The sequence below is a fragment of the Schistocerca gregaria genome, chromosome 3 (assembly GCF_023897955.1).
Source record: "Schistocerca gregaria isolate iqSchGreg1 chromosome 3, iqSchGreg1.2, whole genome shotgun sequence".
In the NCBI taxonomy this organism is placed as follows: domain Eukaryota; kingdom Metazoa; phylum Arthropoda; class Insecta; order Orthoptera; family Acrididae; genus Schistocerca; species Schistocerca gregaria.
Window position 1 is genome coordinate 725,115,995 of NC_064922.1, and position 16,010 is coordinate 725,132,004.

The 16,010-nt window shown below is 41.6% G+C and overlaps 1 protein-coding gene across 3 annotated transcripts in view; it reads left to right on the plus strand.

The window, feature by feature from the left end:
- LOC126354647 (gem-associated protein 5) overlaps positions 1–16,010 on the plus strand; it is a 330,980-nt gene that overhangs the window by 229,513 nt on the left and 85,457 nt on the right. For all 3 annotated transcript variants that reach the window (XM_050004418.1, XM_050004417.1, XM_050004419.1), the window contains one exon: positions 12,946–13,093. In XM_050004418.1, coding sequence (XP_049860375.1) covers positions 12,946–13,093 — 148 coding nt within the window. The remainder of the gene's footprint in view (positions 1–12,945; positions 13,094–16,010) is intronic.

Genomic DNA, 16,010 nt, shown 5'->3' on the forward strand with positions numbered 1-16,010 from the left:
TTTATCCCAATGTGAGAGAAAATGATCAATGCCTTCATGAGAAAATGTTTGTAGTTGCCTGTTGAACGGTGATTGTACCCAGGGATGCTCCTCTTTGTGCGAAGAAAATCAATGGCCACATATGGTTTTCTTTGGGGCTGCAAAAAGATGAAAATTTTGTGGGGAGAGATCAAGACTGTATAGAGGATCTTTAATGGCTTCAAAGTGAAACTTCTGCGGCGTAATCAAAACAACCTGCCATCCAAATGGTTGTTTCATATGTTGCAATGGTTTTTTAGAGTATGCTACAGAAGTTGCATTGGTAAGCCCTTATACATCCTCCATACAGTCTCAATCTTTTCTCATGATTTCTACCTTTTTGGAGCTCTGTAGAAAGACAATTCATTGCCTTTAATTTGCTTCAGATGAAGAGCTGTAAACCTGAATACAATCTTTGTGTTTAAGCTTTCATACTCCACTGCTACTGCTTGTCACTCACACTGTCTCTTTCTGTCATTATTTCCAGTGCCACCTTCTCCACCGTACTTCAGCAGATCAAAAATTTTTTACTGTAATTTCGGGCCAAAATGTGCCATCACTTATATCTATGTATTAAAGTTTGCCGGTCTGGGAGGGTCCAGACCTCCTAACCTATGTATGGTCTGTTCTGTATTTTTTCATTTCCACGTCTCCTCTCTCTGTTGCTCACACTGCTTCTATCTCCATCCATCTCTCAGTCTCTTTTACTGCCACTGCCTCTTACTGACCATTAATATCTCCTCTCTCTTTGGCTCCCAGTACTATTGTCTTCAGCTATTCATCTCTCTCTCTCTCTCTCTCTCTCTCTCTCTCTCTCTACCCCCCCTCCCTCCCTTTCTCTTTCCTTCCCAATACCACTGTATCCTTTCTTTTCCATCACATCATTGCCTCTCTGCTACTTTCTCTTAGCACAAAGAAGTGTGAATATGTTTCATGCCAAAATTTTTGGTGAGGGAAGGCAGAATGAGGATCGAGGCAGCTGGTTCCCCAGTATTCTGTCAAAGTCATTAAAAGAGGAACACACATTCATTTTCTTAGTGCTCCAATGCATTTTTTCGCTGGTTCCCTTCTTTACTTGCCTACAGCGAGGTGTGCTACTTAAATAAAACATATTTTATAGGTCAGTAAAGATTTTACAACTTATTCTTTGACACACATAAACAACAAACAAGTATGCATAATATAAGGTTAACACAAAATCATTTGCTTTACATTTCTCCTGAATACTTTCATCATCAATCAAAGTTCATCAAAAAACAGCTGGCTTGTGATTTTTACGAGGAGTATAAAAAAACTGGAATTATTTTTAAAAGCTATATATGTAGTAACCACCAGAAAGATCGCGGGAGGCACACATTGACACGGTGCGTCACGGACAGTAGTTGCCACTAGTAAAGTTCTGTCCACCAGAGGGCACTCGAGAATTCAGCCATGCCCTCTGCCAGCGGAACAACAACAACTCAGGCAGCATGGGCCGTGCCAGTCAGTTTTACATCGGGCATGGCCTAGCAGACAGTTCCTGGTCTCCACTATGTAAAGTGCGACAGACAACGTGAATCATGTTAATACACAATTGGCGATGAGTAGGGTCGTTCTTTCGCATGTTGTGTCGTTGTTTCGCAGCTTATCCACGGCATGGAGGATTTAGTACAGGTTTTGGTTGAGCAGCAGACGGAGTTCATGGCAACCATAAAACAAGCACTTCTGGTGTTTCTCTCCATGCAATCTGCTCCAGCACCATTCCCTCCTCCCTTTCCCGCGTATGACGAGACGGCGGAGGATTGGGGCGCATATGAACATCGCCTTCGGCAGCATTTCCAGGCATATCATGTTACCGATGCTGAGGTATGTCATGCTCTTTTCTTGTCTTGGGTATCTCCTTCGCTGTATCAAGTTTTGCAGCAGCTAGCGCCATTGCAGGAACCCTCGTCCTTGTCTTTTGACGCATTGTGTTCATTGCTGTATTCATATTATCGCTGCCACATGCATGTTTTGGTGGCTAGGATCAAGTTCTATCAATGCAAGAAACAGCCCCATCAGTCTTACCGGGCGTGGACCGCTACCCTGCACGGTCTTAGTCGCAAGTGTCATTTTGTCATGGAGCAGTTGCGAGAGTCGCATGCCCACGTTATGGTGCACGACGTTGTTGTTCGTTTGGCCCCTGATAGGGAGGTCCGGCAATGGACCCTGCAGTTGGAAGACCCTTCTCTTGAGGAAGTCCTGTCCATTGCTCAATCGTATGAAGTCTCTCACGCCGTGGGTCAACAGTTGGAAGCATTGTGTGACGTCACGGCAGTTCAGGGCGGCACGGCCGCGTCCACTGCATCCGGGGCGGACGACATGCGAGCGGTGCAATCCAGCAGTTACGGCCACTCCCACATGGCGTGTAAACAGAGTTCTGTCCGCCGGCCCCTGTTACCGTCCTGTGCATTGTGTTACAGATATCAGGATCGGTCAGAGTGCCCCCAGCGTTGGGCCGTTTGTCGCAAATGTAATAAAAAAGGACACATTGCTAAAGTTTGCCGTTCAGCCTCAAAAGAATCAAAGGAAGCAGGTACAGAGGAAATGGACGTTGACATTTAGGAAGTTTCATCGGGCCAGGCTCCCAACGCATCGACACACAAACTCTTTATCGAGGTTAGGTTCGGTTGCGCCGATTACAACTGCAAGTAGATACGAGCACGGCAGTTTCCTTGTTGAATGCACAAACTTACTCCGACCTGGGGTCGCCCCCATTGGCGCCAGTTTACCGGCATCTTCGTGGTTATGGTAAACAGTTCATTCCCCTACTGGGGGTCAATTCAGTACCGACGTTACTTACAAATCAGTCACTCAGCCTCTTACTTTTATTGTTGTCAGTGATGCGAGCTCCGCTAACCTTTTTGGATTGGAAGCCTTTCAAGCTTTTGGTTTTTCTATCGCAGACACCATACAGTTGGTCTCCGAAGACGTTCCCTATCAATCATTGGAATCTTTGACCTCTGACTAAGGATATATTTGAGGAGGGCCTGAGGTGTGTTTCAGAGTTTGAAGCTCACTTAACATTGAAGGTGACGGCTTGCCCGCATTTTCTACGTGTGAGGCAGATGCCCTTCACTCTCTGCCCTCAGGTAAAAGCAGAGCTAGACCGGCTGACAGCCCTCGGGCTCGTTCTTCCCATTTCTTCAAGTGAGTGGGGTTTGCCCCTCATTATTGTCAGGAAACCCTCGGAAAAATTACGTCTTTGTGGCTATTTCAAGGCCACCATTAATTCCCAATTGGTGGTGGACACCTATCTCTTGCCTCGTTCTGGTGAATTGTTCTCCCATGTGGCGGCAGGCCAATATTTTTCGAAAATCGATCTTTTAGAGGCTTATCATCAGATACCACTTGATGAGGACTCCAAACAGCTGGCAGTCGTCAACACCCCGTTTGACCTTTACCAATACCAGCGGTTGGCCTTCGGAATATCCAGTGTTATCTTGAACATGTCACGTCGACAATCCCTCATTGTATCAATTACCCGGACGACATAATTGTCACAGGCTGCAGCACGAAGGAACATTTGCACAACCTTCGAACCCGCTTTCTCAAATTCAGGTTTGTGGGCCTGCGTTGCAACCTGCATAAGTTGAACTTCTTCCAACTGTCCATTAAGTACATGGGCTACACCATCTCTCGGCACGGCGTGCAGCCGCTAGGAAGTTTGGTCCAAGCTATTGTTGACCTTCCGCGGCCCACTGCGCTGAAGGAGTTACAAGCTTTTTTAGGCAAGATTGCCTATTAGCACCGGTTCATTCCCAGGGCTTCCACCTTGGCCCGCCCCTGTACTGCCTTCTGCACAAAGGGGTTCCTTTTGGTTGGTCACCAGCATGTGAGTGCGCGTCCACCTTGTTGAAGGGCCTCCTCATGTCAGCGCCTTGTTTGGCTACTTTTGACCCCAATAAGCTGTTGGTCCTGGTTACAGATGCTTCGCAGTATGGGGTGGGGGTGGTCCTGGCCCATCGCAACGTGGATGGCTCCGAGCAGCCACTGGCGTTTGCGTCTAAAAACTCTTAGTCCTGCGTAGGCCCTTTACTCCCAGGTGGAAAAAAGAGGCTTTGGCCATTGTTTACGCTGTTATCAAGTTTCACCCTTTCTTGTATGGCACGAAGTTTCAGTTAATCACTTACCATAAGCCATTAATATCATTATTTGGCCAAGCCTCTCAGATTCCAGATAGGGCGTCCCACAGACTGCAGCACTGGACCTTGTTCCTCTCTTAGTACCATTGTAACATTCATTTTCATCCTACCGGTCAGCATGCCAGCGCCGACGCTCTTTCCCTTCTTCCGGTGGGCCCGGATCCTAAGTTCGATCGGGAGGAGATTGTGTGTTTTCATTTGGATGTGGTGTCCCGCCAAGCGGTTGATGGCTTCCCAATCACTAGTTGCCAGGGAAACGGCAGCTGACTTGGTTCTCTGGCAAGTAGTTCGCCTCGTTCAGCAAGGGTGGTCTTCCCGACATCCAGGCCGGGCCTCGGACCCTCTTCATAATTATTTTGTTGTACGAGACCACCTCTCAGTCTTGGAAGGAGTTCTCCTTCTGGCTACCGATGATACAGCTCCTCGCGTGGTTGTTCCTGCAAGTTTGCAAAGGGAGGTCCTCACGTTATTACATGAGGGACACTGGGGTGTTCCCCATACTAAAACCTTGGCTCGCAGACATGTGTACTGGCCTGGTATCGACAGAGAAATTGAGCACTTTGTGGCCACCTGTTCACAGTGTGTGAGCCAACAGGTGTCTCCCAGGTCAGCGTTCTCTTCATGGCCACCTGCAACCCAGGAATGGGAACGTGTTCACATAGATTTTGCGGGCCCGTTTCTCAATGGCTTTTGGCTCATTGTCATTGAGCCATATGTCAGTTTACAAGACTGGAGCTTCTACTTCTCAATCAGGTAGCTCCTCAGTTTGCCTGAGTGCACTCCACTTGTCAACAGCAGCAGAACAGATGGTCACCCATCCATGTGCTAGCCCAGCCCGACAACGCTTAACTTCAGTGATATGATGAGAACCAGTGTTACTACTGCAGCATGGCCATTGGCCCATGTCTTTCTTCAGGTCACCAAATATGTGAAAATCACTTAGTGAAAGAGCTTGGCTGTACAGAGGATGTTGCAGTGTTTCAATTGTGGAAGCATAGCCTTCATCCAGTTGGCAGTTTGGAGGCAGGTGTTACAGTGCAACAGGCTGAATCTGTCTGACAGCATTCCTGTACATTCTGACTGCATGGTGGGTTGCAGTTTCTGCAAAGTATCCTCGCAACACTGTGCATTAGTTGTGTTTCCACAGTCAAGGAACTCAGGGAGTAGAGGACCCTTGCATGTGAAGGAGGAGGTCATCGTAACCCCATGTGGTGTCGAGCCAGAGGCTAAACGGGAAAGCCAGCAGTGGAAACATCACACATCTGCACTGTCAAATAAATCCAAAGATGTTCACATGTGTTCCATTAAGGTCATGGTGACCTCCACCTCAGCCTGCAAGGGGCCTCTGCTTGTCAAGTTCCTCAAGTGTGGAACCACAGTCAATACGCAGTGCTGTGAAGACACTTTGCAGAAACTGCAACTCGCCATGAAGTAAAGACACCCAGGAATGCTGTTGAACAGAGTCAGCCTGTTGCACGATAATGCCTGCCCCCACACTACCAGTCAGACAAAGGCTCTGCTTCAGCAATTTGGTTGGGAAATGCTGCATCATCCTCTGTGTAAACTGGATCTTTCATTATATGATTTTCACATCTTAGTTGGCATGAAGAGAGACGTGTGGATGTCAATTTCAGTCTGAGGAGGAAGTGCAGGAGTGGGTGCACTTGTGGATCAGTGAGTGGCTGACCGTGTTCTAAGAAACAAGAATTGATTGTCTCATCTCCATGTGGGATAAATGTTTTAATGCTTGTGGTGATTACTTTGGGATGGAACCATTCCATGGTCCTGTTGTGGTGGGTGTTTAATTTTCATTTGACTGACTCATTATAATAACTGATACATGTAAACTTGGGCAAAACTTGTTGGAATAACTTCAGTCTTGATTAATTCTTTTCATTCCCCTATAGATTGTAACAACAATAACAACAATTTTCTCTTTAATGTTTACTTCAGGAAATTGACATTCCATTATTAATGGACTTCTATTTTATGGTAAATATTGAAGTACAAAGTTAGTTTAGCAATAAGTGTTTGTATCTATTGGGAAACTGTTTGAAAGTATCTTAAGAACACACACATACTGTATAGGCAGTGGATAATGGAGTTGGGGGAGAAACAACAAGAAAGTCTGTTAGATTACATGCTATGCTGTCACACGTTTTCTCCTTGTAATACTTTCTACAAAGCTGTACATACAGCCAGCACTGTCTTAATTAGAAGCTACCATGATAATGAACTCTGTAGTTCGATGCAGAAAGGAACATGAAAACAACAATCACGTGTAGAAAAGTTCGGAGTAGGTATTTAAAATCCATGGAGAAGAAATAAAAACTTTGAGGTTCGCCGATGACATTGTGATTCTGTCAGAGACGGCGGAGGACTTGGAAGAGCAGTTGAATGGAATGGACAGTGTCTTGAAAGGAGGATATAAGATGAACATCAACAGAAGCAAAACGAGGATAATGGAATGTAGTTGAGTGAACTCGGGTGATGCTGAGGGAATTAGATTAGGAAATGAGACACTTAAAGTAGTAAAGGAGTTTTGCTATTTGGGGAGCAAAATAACTGATGAAGGTCAAAGTAGAGAGGATACAAAACGTAGACTGGCAATGGCAAGGAAAGCGTTTCTGAAGAAGAGAAATTTGTTAACATCGAGTATAGATTTAAATGTCAGGAAATCGTTTCTGAAAGTATTTGTATGGAGTGTAGCCATGTATGGAAGTGAAACATGGACGATAAATAGTTTGGACAAGAAGAGAATAGAAGCTTTCAGAATGTGGTGTTACAGAAGAATGCTGAAGATTAGATGGGTAGATCATGTAATAATGAGGAGGTATTAAATGGAATTGGGGAGAAGAGGAGTTTGTGGCACAACTTGATCAGAAGAAGGGATCGGTTGGTAGGACATGTTCTGAGGCATCAAGGGATCACCAATTTAGTAATGGAGGGTAAAAATCGTAGAGGGAGACCAAGAGATGAATACACTAAGCAGATTCAGAAGGATGTAGGCTGCAGTAGATACTGGGAGATGAAGAAGCTTGCACATGATAGAGTAGCATGGACAGCTGCATCAAACCAGTCTCAGGACTGAAGACCACAACAACAACAACCACCCAGGACAAGTCTATACATGATGTGTCTAAAACGTTTGGTGAATGGTGTCATATCTGAACGGCAATTTGGCACACGTGTGCTTGCTTGTGCATGGGTCTTGAGAGACTTGAAGAGAATAGATACAAGGCATGCACTGCATGAGGCCAGTTGAACGTAGTCATTGTCAGAGAAGTGCCATAGCGCAGTGGAGCAGCTTTTAAACATCAAGTTCTGCTACCAGACAGGGAAAACTGCAGCAGCAGAGACATGGGATGTTGGTACAGTTGTACGGGAGGGAAACTGTGAGCAGAAAATGTGGTTACGAATGGTTTAAATGCTTTCGTGAAGAGAAAGAAACAACTGAGGCTGAGCCAAGTTCAGGTTGGCCATTGACAAGCAAAACCCCAGAAAAGATCGAGAAAGTGTGACAAATTTTGGCACAATATCGGTGATGGAGTCTCAGGTCGAATGCAGAGGAATTGGGCATTAGCGAGGACACGGTGCTGCACATTGTTATCTCCAATGATTTGTGTAAGTGGGAGATCTGCTCCCAATTTGTACTGCACAAGCTTACAGACGAGCGGCAAGCAAAATGGTTGGGAACTTCTGCTGATTTCCTTCTCATGTGTGAGCAGGATCCATTGCTTCTGAACACCATCGTCATGGGAGATGATATGTGGTGCTATCAGTTCAATCCGGAATCAAAAAGGCAATTGATGTTGTTCTGTTCACCATCTTCCCCCCGACCAAAGAAAAGCTGTCTGCAAAAATGCAAGGTGGAAACACTGTTGATTGCCTTCTTCGACAACAATGGCATCATCCACAAGGAATTTGTTCTTGCAGGTCAAACCATTGATGCTGCATTTTACCAGTCCATTTTGAACTGATTGCTACAGTGTATCTGGCAGGTTCAGCCAGAGTTCACACAAGACTGAAAAATGGATGCTGCTCCATGATAATGACCCTGCACACTGCGTGATCAATGTACACCTGGCACAGAAGATGGTAACTGTTCTTGAACACCCTCTGTAGCCCCTGATCTGAATCCTGCGGCCTTCTTCCTGTTTCCCCACTTGAAGGCGGCCATGAAAGGTGAACGTTGAGCAGATGTGAATGTGATCTAAGTTTGTGTGACAGCCGCTCTGCAGTCGATTGCACAGGAGACCTTTGCTGACAGTTTCCAGAAGCTGTACGAACATTGTCAAAAGTATGTTTTAGCATGTGGTGACTATTTTGAAGGGCCATAAAGAACATTTGTTTGTATCTTTTGTTTTGTTTGTTGTCTGATAGCATTAACAAAACATTTTAGACACACCACGTAAGTTGTATTATTAAGTTACCAATGATTTGGTCCAGCAGTGTGTGTGTGTGTGTGTGTGTGTGTGTGTGTGTGTGTGTGTGTGTGTGTGTGTGTGTGTGTGTGTGTGTGAGAGAGAGACAGAGAGAGAGAGAGAGAGAGAGAGAGAGAGAGAGAGAGAGAGAGAGATAAGGTGGTGTAGGGGATGACAGTTTACATTTCACTTTGATTGTTGAGGCTCTGTTGTAAAGCATGTGTCTTCTGTGACAGTCTAAAAAGGAGGAACAGTAAAACAGGAGAATAAATCTTTAGAAATGAAAAAAGTACTGCAAAATGGAAAATTTATAGTAGTTAAAACCAAATTGGAAAGAAATTACATCTATCTTTTTAAGAGCTTAGGCTTGTTCCTTCACAAAATTTTATATGATATTTGTCAATGGTAATGGCAAAACAGGTGTAAAATTACTTCATGCCCATTCACTTATGCATAAACAATCTTCGGTCTAAATGTGATGCCCTGTTATGATTGTACTATGGTCATCACATTCTGGTGGCTGTTTTTTTACAATTGAAAAATTAAAGGACAGTGTCCTGTATGGAGGTTAATTAGAATTGCCTCTTATTCTCAGAGAATGTGGAGGCATGTCATAATTGTTTTATTCTTCCTACAACCAGCTCGCCCACTTCCTGTCTATGGATAACAGCCCTTCTCAAGAATGCCATTACTGTGTGCCGGATAATAGTGCATTCGGTCGTCACACTTTTCTCCAAAAACCAGTTCAACTGTTGTGTCTACCATCTCATTACTGTGGTTTCTAATATGTGTTAGTAAGCAGCATTGTGGTAGCTGTTTACACTGATTTGAGGGGGAAAGATGTCCTGATGCCATAGACAGCTGGGTTCATTTGCTAGATAGTCCAAAAATGCCCAGAGAATCAGAACTGATGAGGAGCTTCAGTGCTTAGTCACATCTGATCAAGATTGAAGAAGGGGCATTTTTTTTTCTTTTAAGCTATTAAGTAAACTTGATTGTGGATCAATCCAAATAATAATTAGTCTACAGCAAATAGACAACTTGGACTGAATTACTGTGTGTTTATCTTACTGGTGTATATATTTTCTTGCTTTGGCTTGTCAATAGGCAGCCACGGCCTTTGACACTGGTATGCTAGTTGACTCATCTTTGGCATAGTTGTAAAGTTTATCACTAGTATGTTGAGATGCTCATGTAATATATTATTACGAGGGGTGTGTGAAAAGTCCATGCAAAGCCCGAGAGATACACCACTGGTGCATATTGAGGTCATGTTTAGTTAGTAGCATCTTTTGGAAAGAACGCACACCAAGTATCAGCCATATTGGTCTATTCCTTTGTGTTTGGCATTCGTGCGAATCAAGGAAGTCGAGTGATTGTCAAATGGACGAAAAAGAATTTTGTGCGGTGATTAAACATTACTTTATGAAAGGCAAAACGTCTCGGGAGACTAAAGAGAAGCTTGATAAACAATATGGTGACTCTGCACCTTTGATTAGAACAGTTTATAATTGGTTTCAAAATTTTCAGAGTGGCCATATGGACACAAGTGATGCTGAACATTCTTGATGCCCTGTGGAGGTTACAACTCCAGAAATCATTGATAAAATCCATGATATGGTGATGAATGACAGAAGAGTTAAGGTGTGTGAGATTGCTAGTGCTGTGGGCATCTTGAATGAATGGGTACATAATATTTTGAATAAACATTTGGACATGAGAAAGCTATATGCAAGATGGGCTCCGCAATTGCTCATGCTTGCCCTAAAATGGCATTGTGTGGAGTGTTGCAAGGATGGTTTGCAGCTGTTCAGGAAGAATCTGCAGGACTTAAAGCATTGTTTCGTCACTATGGATGAAACATGGATACATTACTATACTCCTGACACCAAACAACAATCTAAACAATGGGTTACCAAGACGACTTCTTTGGGATTCACAAGGGATAATCCTCATCAACTATCTGGAAAAAGGTAAAACTATTACAGGTGAATATTATTCATCATTATTGGACTGTTTGAAAATCGAGCTGCAAGAAAAACACCGGCAGTTGGACCGCAGAAAAATCCTTTTCCATCACGACAATGCACCAGCTCACACCTCAGCAGTTATTATCACAAAATTAATGGAAATAGGATTCCAACTCATTTCACATCCCCCCTACTCTCCAGACTTGGCTCCCTCGGACTACTATTTGTTCCCCAATTTGAAGAAATGGCTGGTGGGACAAAGATTTTATTCAAACGAAGAGGTGATTGCAGCAACTAATAGCTATTTTGCAGACTTGAACAGTTCCTATTATTCGGAAGGGATCAACAAATTAGAACAGCGTTGGATGAAGTGTATAAGTGTAAAAGGAGACTGTGTCAAAAAATAAAAAAGGTTTACCCCAAACACATAAGTAGTTTTTATTTTTGCATGGACTTTTCAATGCCCCTCGTGTTGTTGTCTGAGCACTTGGATATTTCACACTTGCTGATACCCACAGCTATGCATGCGTATCAGTAATTTTGTTATGATGATTTATGGTAAGGAAGCTATTGTGCATGCAATAATATCAGCTGCTCTCACATGTCTGTCTCTGTGTGTGTGTGTGTGTGTGTGTGTGTGTGTGTGTGTGTGTGTGTGTGTGTGGTATAATGCATAGGTGTCCTCCCCCCTCCCTCCCCCCTCCACCCCCTCCACCCCCTCCCTCCCCCCTCCCTCCCCCCTCCACCCCCTCCCTCCCCCTAATCCTTCAACTAACCCTTTGCACTAAGACATGGCACGCATATGTTGTTGCTGCCGAGCTGTGCGTTTGGTCAGGCACAAGCAATTGTGCAAATGTATGCATTGTACTATTGAGGTAGCTAAACATTATACAATGCATATATTATGCAACAAATTTAATAATTTTTTGGTGTGGTGTATGGACATTGATGTAAAAAAGGGCCCTCCCCTCATTTTACATGAAATAGTCTGTGCTCTGCATGGTACAAGCTATGTGCATATCAAATTTCACAAAATTGGTTCAGTGGTTTCATTATGGAAAGATAACAGACAAACACACTTTCGCATTTATAAAACAGTATATTGTGATATTTTTTTCTGTGATCTGATTTTGATAAAGTAATGGCTCTGTGTTTCCCCAAGCTATGCTCATATTTGTCTAGTAATTTTGGAAATTATTGTATTCAGACAGACAGACATACATACAATTTTGTAATTAGTATAGCTGAGGAGTAATAATAGTTTTCATCTATCACTTGTATAACAAGCTAACAATAAATTACAAGCAGTAAATTAAATGTAATCAAGTGTGGGTCCTGCTGTGTCAAGTATTTGAATTCCACTAATTTTTAGTTGTATACTCCCCAGCCACTGTCGTATGCCTGTCTTCTTCTATAGTGTATCTGTCTTCTGACAGGTTTTAGCTGGAGACTCTCCAGTGCCCTGCTTAATTTGAGTGTTTCTCTTGTGTCTTATATCATTATTCCTTCTTGTAACTTCTTTGTGGTAATATTATTCAGAAACTGTTATTGCCTTGGAATAATTTGTTGCGGTTAAATAATGAAATAAAATATTTTATAAGTGTCATTATTTTTTCTCCATAATAAATTTACAGTAGATGTTGGAACATTGGCCATGTTTGTTAAATATCAAACCATAAATTCCAAATTCTGTCTCTAGTAATTCTTAGGATTTTTTCAAACACCTAAGAGTTTTACAGCTCATAAAATACTGTATGTATTTAAAAAATTGAAATTTTGTTGTATTGTATACCTCAGTATAAACACGCCACTTTGGATTGAGCTGAATTTGGTGAGAACTGAACAAGATGGTTCAGTGATTAAAACGTAGGACTTCTATTTGTGTTCAAATGACATCCGGCCTTCCACATTTAGGTTTTCCATGGTTAAACCAAATCTCAAAAAGTAAATGCTGAGATAGTACCTTTGAAAAGGACATGGTTGACTTCTTCCTCATTCTTCTCCAATCGTAGCTTGTGCCCAGTGTCTAAAGTCATCGATAGTACATGAAACGCTAATCATTATTTCTATGGGGAAGATACACATCATCCAATTTTCAATACACCATGATAATTATAACGTTGTGGTCTTGTATCAAACCATCTGGTTGATTACTTCTTTAATTTTTTAGGCTGTTCCTTTGTAATTTATGGTAGCCTTTTTTCTTTTCTTAGAACTGATAGTCTTGGTACAGATTTTGTCAACTATCTACTCTAAAACTTGTGCATTTATTTCAGAGATACTTATATTTGTTAAATAGTAGAGAAGTTGCTTCACTTAGTGTGTAAAGATAATATGGTAAAGCTCACTAGTTCCTTTTTTTTTTTTCAGAGGAATTGCATACAAAAAATGGACAATTTGAGTTTGTGCAAGAAATGGAACATTGGAAAGGGAACTTGGCAAATATAATAAAAGAAGCAACTGAAAAAAAGAGTTTAAGTGATTGGCTGGTTTCATTATCACCTATGATCTCTCAAAGGTAAACATTCTTGTGAGGTACTGCACTTTTTATAATGTACTGTTATAGTACACTTGAAACATCATGGATATTGAAAAACTCCTGCAGATAAAAATGGAGTAATTAGAAGGTTATTACTTAACAATGCATGTAACAGTCAACCCCTCATTTCTAGAGCAAATGTAGGGATTTGGGTCATTAAGAGACAACAAAGCCTGTTTTATTTTGTATTTGTAATATCTCATGGTTTTGTGTAACCTTTATGATGTGGCAACTTATTATACTGAAAAAGCTGGGGGAAGTGCACCATCATTGTTTATTCTTTGTACTTTACTGGTTGTCATAATTGAGTGTTTATCAGAGTAATAATAAAGATCTGGTTTTTGGGTTCGACTCAGATCCAGTTATTTCAGAGAATAGTGATCAGCTACAATAGCATAAAATTTTGCGTATGACTGTGGTAAAAGCTGTGAGTATGCTTTATATAACTTGAGTATGCCTTGAACACTATTTTAGATTGCTGTCTGTTACGTCAAGTGTCTCTTCTTGACGAATTGTTGCCTTGCTATTCATTCTGGTGGTCCAGATCCTCCTTGCCACTGTCGGGCTCGAACATCCAACTCTTCTGGACCTTTTTTTATCTTACAGGGAATGCTAAATGAAAGATCGCAACTTCAACTCTGAGCTACGTAATGACTTTGAATGACCTCTCATTTCAACTCTTCTATATTTTAAAGTTCATTACGTCTCATTAACATATATTACAGTAACTCAAATAGGCTATATCAGTCGTAACAGATATCAATCATTAAAACACATCTGACTTACAGTTCATACAGTCAGTCAGTGGAATATTGGAAGATAATTCATTTCTCTTGATGATAATGTTAGCATTGTTGGTAAGCTGTATATTCTGGACAGCCCATGACACATTCAACTGGTGACATCATGTTGTAAAAATGTGAATCCAGCTAAAAGATGCTGCACATTCACCCTCAACATACCTCGGCCCTCCCTCAATGACTGTGCCAAAATAAACCTGTGCGGACAGCCTCTAATTTCAGCTTACACACTTATTTCTACCTTTTTTCCTCTATTGTGATCGTCTTCTGCTGGAAAGGTTCTTCATAGTGGATGAGGATACTTGCTGATGCACCTTGATGCACTACATATTCCCACACTCAGGCTGAAGTTGTTGTGTACAGTTTTCTTAATTGTATACATTGTGAATGTTATAGTATATTTCTAACAGAGATGTTGTGTAGTGACTCTTAATTATACACATTATGCTTGTAATGCATATGCAATAGGTACATGAATTTCATATGTCATGAATGATTATTACATGGTTATTAATACATCACAAATTTCCAAGAAAATATTTTTCTTTCAATTCAGCTGATCAAGATCATCACAGCACTTAACTACTTTCTTTTACATTTGCATGTATAATTGTGCTTTATCAAATTCCTTCAAATTTGTTGATGTAGGCAGATATTATTTTTTGCTGGGGCATGATATAGTAGTAACAGGACAGATTTGTTTTAAAATTTTCTAATGTCCACATCTTATGTTCTCAGTGAATATTTTTAACACAGAACATGCAAATGTATATTACATTATTTTCTAGATGCAGCTTATATGGATTCCTTGTTGTCTTCCATGGGCACTCACAAATATTTCAAATATTCCTGCGTTAGTACATATGTCAATGGAAAAGGTCTCCATGCCTCACAGCTAGGAATATTCTGATTACCTTGAGTAGCATGGAAAACCTCTCCAGTTGCATAACAATTGTAACTGCAACCATTTGACTAAATTATCAAATACTAATTTACCTCTCTTATGGGTAGAGAGTGTACAGTCTTTCTTTCTCTATTTCTGTGACTGCCCCATTTCAATCCCTACAAGTAATGGTACAGGCTTTCTCTTTTGTAAATGCACCGGACCAACAGCATAGCTCATTCTTTTATGGATGTCTCTCCTGTCTTCAATCCATCCTTCCTCAATGCAGATACACTTCACCTTTTTAACTAATTGAACCATGCAGCACCTATTTTTTATCATCACTCAGAAGTTCCTTATTTTACTTGTTTGACAGAGCCCGGATGTCAGTATAAGCTCCTCATCAGTCAGTCTCTACAGTTCTCTAATATAGACACATTTTCTTACGTTACAGCATATCTACATTAACCTAATCTTTCCTGCGCTGTTTTACATCTACCTACTGCAGCTTAAAGCTTGTATCAGTCTGTGTACCTTTACTTCTCTGTGACCTGTAATTGCCCTTGTTTATCAAATAAACAAGTGGGAAGTCTTGTGGCTCCTCCTACTGCAGTCCTTATTCTGTGACTCATTGAAAGATCCTCTCACCATTACTGTTGTTTGCTCTGTTATTTACACATGTCAGTGTGCATTCGTATCTGTGGTACAATAGCATTTTCACACCTATAGCTAAAAAGTCTTCATGAGAACATTCGTCTCGCTACATATTCCAAATTTAACAGTTCATAACACTCTCTACATATTTATTCGATGTTTTTCCTCAGGAATATTAAGTATTGTTATCAACCTATTCCTTACTTCACTATTTGCACTATCTGTCTGATCCTCAGTGTACTTCTCACTATGGTGTCTGCACTTAACAAACAAACAGCACTTCATTAGTTAGGCTTTCAAATGTTTACCACATCATTCACTATGTCTCTGTCACCTTGCTCAAGTGTATTCTCTCCCCCAGAATTGCTGGCACACATAAATACAAATTTACTATGCCCTTTCTTGCCTTTTGTCCATGTCCTAACATCACATGTGTAGATCAATCTTGGCTATCCATTGAAAACAGGGTGTAATTAAACAGATAAGAGTTCCATGATGGAGATTATTGAATGTGGACAAAGGTGAAGATAGAATTGGTCCTTGCATACTAGTAGGAGGA